Below are 5,615 nucleotides of genomic sequence, written 5' to 3'. Positions count from 1 at the left end.
CAAATCTCCTTCTTCCTTCCTCTTATCAGATGCCTTGTGTTTACATTGGGCTCATGTGAATAACCCAAGATAACCTCCCCATTTTGAGATCATTAACTTCATCACAGCCACAAGTCCATTTTGTCGTATAATGTAACATTCACAGGTTCCAGGAATTGGGACATGGACATCTTTCAGGTGGCCAATATTCATCCTACTACAGGTGGAATACTTGGGGATGGGGTGAAGTTTGGAAACTCTTTCAGGTGACACTTTCAGAAAGCAATAGCACATATATGTTGAATGCTCACTATGTGCCCACGTGACACCATCCTGGACCCTCAACAAGCATGAACCCATTTAATCTACAGTGTCCTGGATGTGGGGCTGGCACTCGTTGGTACACACTGGTGGGCTTGTGTGAGCAGTTTTCAGCACATCTGACAAGCTATTGCCCATGCCCAAGGCCACTCAACCAGAAAGTGGCCATGCCAGGATTTATACCCGGGTACTCTGGCTCCACCATTCACAAGTCTAATCACTTTGCTCTACCATAGTTCCTGCCCCCCATTGCTTGAGAGCAAACTGCTGCAAAGAGACAGTGACAGGCAGTGGATCTTCATCTGTGGGCACCAAGAAGCCTGGACTTTTAGGCTTACGAAGAACTTTATAGTTTACATTCTTACTCATCTCACTTCACAGCTGAGGAATCTAAGGCCTTGAAATTAAGAAATTAATAGAAATTGAGAGATTAAGTGATTTTCTCAAGGCTCCGTGGCTGGGGTGGCAAAGCTGTTGGGGGTATATTGTGCTCTTCTCACCTACTCTAGGCTAAGCACACTCACTCAGTTCTCCACACCCCATGCTCTGGGCTGCTAAAATTCAATGTTAAAGTCGCAACTCCCTGTAGCTCAGAATGTAACCATATTTGGAGACTGGACCCTTAAGGAGGTAGTTAAGGTAAAGTGAGGCTTATAGGGTAGGGCCCTAGTGCAATATGGCTGGGGTCCCATAAAAAGAGAAAGACACCAGGGATACTCATGCCACAGAGGAAAGGCCATGTGAGGACAGCATGAGAAGGCAGCCATCTGCAAGCCAAGAGAGAGGCCTTGGGAGACACCAATCCTGACGACACCTTGATCTTGCACTTCTAGCCTCCAGGACTGTGAGAAAATACATTTCTATTGTTCAAACCTTGCATTTTGTTCCTGTAGTGTTAGCAAACTAACATACCCCAGAGAGGCCACAGGCCTTAGAAACTGGGCTGGAGGCAGCTAGCCCATGGTCCAGATTCCTGGGGTTCCCCAGGGGAAGAAATTAAGTTTCCATGTAATTTCCTATATTCATATGCCTAAGGGAAACATGAAAAATATCATCTAAAATTCCACTTTCATTGCTTTAAGGTGGAATTTCACCATATCAATAGGGTAACATCAGCTATCTCATTCTCATCTGAAAATTTAACTAGCAACTTATGTCTTTGGTTAATTTAAAATGAGAAAATTAGGTATCACTTAATAAAGTTGATTTGTTAAGTATAGAAAAACTCAAGCATTTTGATGAAGAGTAGGTTGAGCAGAAAGCACTGCTTTAAGCCCCCAATTCCTTTATTCGGACCCTCCAATACCTATGCTGCTTAATTCTCTTCAAATTTCTAGAGCTCTTTCAGGGGTCAATTGAGAAAATTATATGACTTTAGTCATTTGTCACATCAGGAGTGTTGAGAGCCTTTGTCTTCAAATCTGAGAGTGCCACTGACATTTGCTGGGTGCTGTATTTGGTTATTTTCCTGACGGTCCATGAAATTTTAAGTGAAAATGTTCTCAAGATAACAAAATATGAAAATAGTCTAGCTAAATAGGTGATGCGACCTAGATCTTTAACCTAACAAAAGCAAAATAAAAAAGCCAGGGCACCCGGTACATGCACTAAGGTATCAAGTACCCTCAGTAGAATATATCTGAAAGTTTGAAAAACAGTACTTTAAGCAAAAATGTATCTTTTAAGTAAAAAATAATAGCAAAGGTATGAAGAACACAAACTTCTATTAAGAACAGAAGTTTATTAAATGCTTTATAGTAAAATATTAAGCCCACTCTATTACAATACACAGGCTTGATGTTCTAACTAGTAAAACTATGCCTCAATTGAAGGAAGCTTGTGATGCAAATACAAGGTGGAATTGTGGGGAGCTGCGCACACAATGTACCTTCCTCCGCTCTTCCATAACTGCAATACTGATGTTCAGAAATGATTAGACATTGGGGAAAACCTATAAAATTTCCTGAGTATTCCATTAAACAATTCTTAAAATTATGTTACCTTAATGGAAAACAAGAAAATTTTCTGATGGAAACACCCATTTCAGTATTTATTATCTTCAATAACTAAGAACCAGAATCCTAAAAATGTATTACACAAGAAGGTCTTTGGAGTTATCATAAGGCTTTCCAGCACAAGGTAAATTTCAAGGCAATTTATCAAGGACTAAATTTTCTTGAACCATCAAGCCGGTGGTATGTGAAGATAAAAGAAATGTCAAGGTTAGCTGATTATTTTCCAAATAACAGGATCTGAAAAAATATTAGGGGGAAAGAAGAATGTGGAAATGAATGGGTATTGGATGATAACACATGGCTAGAAAAGGGTACTGAGACTAGTTAGCATTAACTATCATGTTACGTATCTTCATTCATTAGTCAACATTTTCTTCATGTACATAATTATTTCAAGATAGCATTTCTACAAAATGTATTGGCTCATTCATTTTTCAAGTCATTTTGTAAAGAAGTTTTGATTCTTAATATCTAAAGTTACAGCTAATAGCATTTTGATATTTATCTCTAAGTATATCTAGCATTCTCAGCCATGGCTCCTGAATACATGGTTTCTTGATAAAATATCACTAAAACAGAACTGATGTTGAAAAAAATACTACCTACCTAAAGCTCAGGTTAAGATTCACAGCCAACTTAACCAACTTATAATACTGAGCTCACACAGAAACTAGGTCTTTTTCCGTTTAAATAATTTAACCAATCCTTTACAAAAGCAATTATTCAGGAAATCACATTCTAAGATTTGCACTCACAATCATTTATAAATTTCTATTGAGTGTTGGGCCTGAATTTGGTACTTAGAGTCTACACTTTGGTACCCTATGTTTTCCATACTGGACTCTTCATTCTATGAATATGACGATCAGTGAAGAAACTTTAAAGAAAAGGAGTTTTAGTTTGGGTGCAAGTATTATTTTGTATTCATATTAAAAAAAGAGACCATGCTTTCAAATAAATGGAAAAATAAAGTCATATGTGATAATACAGAGTACTGCAGTCATAAATAAACCAAACATACAACCATCTCCATTCCAGAATTAAGCAGCCAGTTCTAATACGCTACAGACCATTTGATTAAAAAGGCTTACAATCAATGCTTTAAGAAGGAAATACCAGTGAAAATAGTTTTAAAATATATACCCTTGTAAAATGATATCTTTTCTAACATTAAAACCTTGTTTCAGAAGTTCCCCGCTTTAGGTTGTTACTCAAAAACTCATCATGTTCAAAACTCAAATTATTATGAGACCTTGAAATCATAAGAAGCTTCTCCTTATTGGTAAAGTCTTTTTTGATTGCAGCTTGGGGCACGAGCAACCTATCCATTGGGTCCTCTTTGTTCTCTAATTTCATATATCCTTTGCTGTTGCTTCGATCCAACCGAGGCCAACTTGGATGTTTCCGTTGTTCTGCCTGAACAGTCAGAGTGGAGGGACCCCGGTCTAAGTCTAAGGATTTTGAGTGTGATGAGAGCAAATGCAAGGATGTATTGGACCCAAACTGTCTTCTAGCAGCCCCAGGAGACAAGAGCTGTCCAGCCCCAGGTCCAAGGGCCACAGAGGACTTGTACTGACTGGACAAGGATTCCCCAATGGAATTATTCCTTGGGAGCACTGCACTGCCTGGCTGGAAATATTCACTGGTGTTGGGCACAGGGACTACAAGGGAATCCACTGACAAATTCCTTGACCTATTTCTGAGGTTATCAGCATCTTCAGTGATGTTATCTATACTGGGCTCATCAATAACACAGTTATTAAGTTTGATCACAGGCAATGTAAAAGCACTGATGGATGAGGACACAATGGACTTGGTTTCACATTTCTTAGAGCTGCTGGTCTTATCATCGGCTGTCATGGAAGGAGGTGGATAGAGGCCGAAGACAGAGACAGCACTGTCAGACAGCAGAGGGGGCATCAGATGCCCCAGACTCTTGCTTTCATTTAGCATAAGTTCATCCTCCTCCACAGAGCTGTCCATTCGAAAACTGCTCCGAAAACCCGGGAACGAGGCGATCGTGTTTGCTGGCAATCTCGAGGCACAGGAGCTCCCGTTCTGTTTCACTTCTGTCTCTCCCATCAGACCAGTGTAAACGCCATTCATGTGCTTTTGCTCCTTGACTCTCAGCGTGTGGATGTCAATGACTGTGGAATAGATATCCCTCATGTGTATGATTTTGGTTTCTTTGTCACGGTTCTCATGAAGAATGGCATTAGCACAAATGAAAATGAAAATACCAATCCCCATTGTGAAAGGGCCAAGCATTTTCATTTTATCAGAATGTAAGTGCTGCTCAAAGAAGCGAACTACCACACCGCCTTGGTTTCGAATGACCTGAGTTTCGTTTGTTGACAATGTGGTTTCAGCATCGATAAAATGTTCTTTTTGGGGCCAATATCCAAGGACGGCCATTGCAATTCCTATAATGGAGATAAGCACTCCTAAAATAAGGAAAAAACCAGATGGGGAATAAAGCCGGATTTTGCCACGAACAACCACGACATCAGCTCGGGGCCGACGCCTGACTGGTTTCTTCTCTTGGGCAGCAGGCGACGGGCTGAGGTTGACATGATGCTGTGACCTGGCGGAGTCTTGCCTTTTCAAGGCAGCCAGGCCGGTTATCACTCCACCAGTTGCTATCATAGCTCGGCCTTTACTTCTGAAAAGAAAGGAAAAAGATGATGATCTAAATATGTTCCTGCCCTATGCTCACTGGTTCAGTTCAACAATTGCTTACACAGAATGTTGTTGCTATTGTTTCATATGATGAAATGGGGTGTCTTTTTAATTGATATAGTTCTGGTAGAAGTTTTTTTTATTAACTAATGTAAAATTCTAGAGATTTTTTTGGTTGAATGAGTTTTTCTAATATTGATGAAATATGAGCTCAAGGTAGATTTAATTTAAATAATTTGATCACTTATTTTATAAAACAGTCCTCTGGTTACAAGGCTCTCTCTTTCTCTCTTACACACACACACCCATCCATTGTCCATCATTATCTGTGTTATTTTCAAGAAATGGAAAAATCCAGAATATTTTATAGGCCTAAAACTAACAAACCCAAGACTTTTAGAGAATGCATTCTAGCAATTCACAGTTCTAAGACCACTCTTATGAAAGTCGGTGAACTCCTAACTGCCACATTTTATTTCCCTCTCCCAATTTTCATTGTCCTTACCTCTCTGTTCCCATGAATATTACTGGCCCCGCCTTTCTGGAAAATCTCTCTTCCCCAGTCTTTTATGATACTAAGTTCCCTTGGGTCTACCCTGACCTTGCTGACCATTTCAATTT

General features: G+C 39.7%; 1 protein-coding gene across 1 annotated transcript; it reads right to left on the bottom strand.

Annotated features, from left to right (window-relative positions):
- Positions 1–2,021: 2,021 nt before the first annotated feature.
- On the bottom strand, positions 2,022–4,983 carry TMEM200A (transmembrane protein 200A). Its single transcript, XM_008588349.1, has one exon. It carries the CDS (start codon positions 4,959–4,961, stop codon positions 3,486–3,488), a length of 1,476 nt encoding a protein of 491 aa, XP_008586571.1. The 5' UTR covers positions 4,962–4,983; the 3' UTR covers positions 2,022–3,485.
- Positions 4,984–5,615: the final 632 nt, after the last annotated feature.

This window comes from Galeopterus variegatus, unplaced genomic scaffold (genome assembly GCF_000696425.1).
Source record: "Galeopterus variegatus unplaced genomic scaffold, G_variegatus-3.0.2 Scaffold4783, whole genome shotgun sequence".
NCBI lineage: Eukaryota > Metazoa > Chordata > Mammalia > Dermoptera > Cynocephalidae > Galeopterus > Galeopterus variegatus.
Note: the sequence above shows the minus strand (reverse complement) of the source record. Positions and strands in the feature narration are given on the sequence as shown.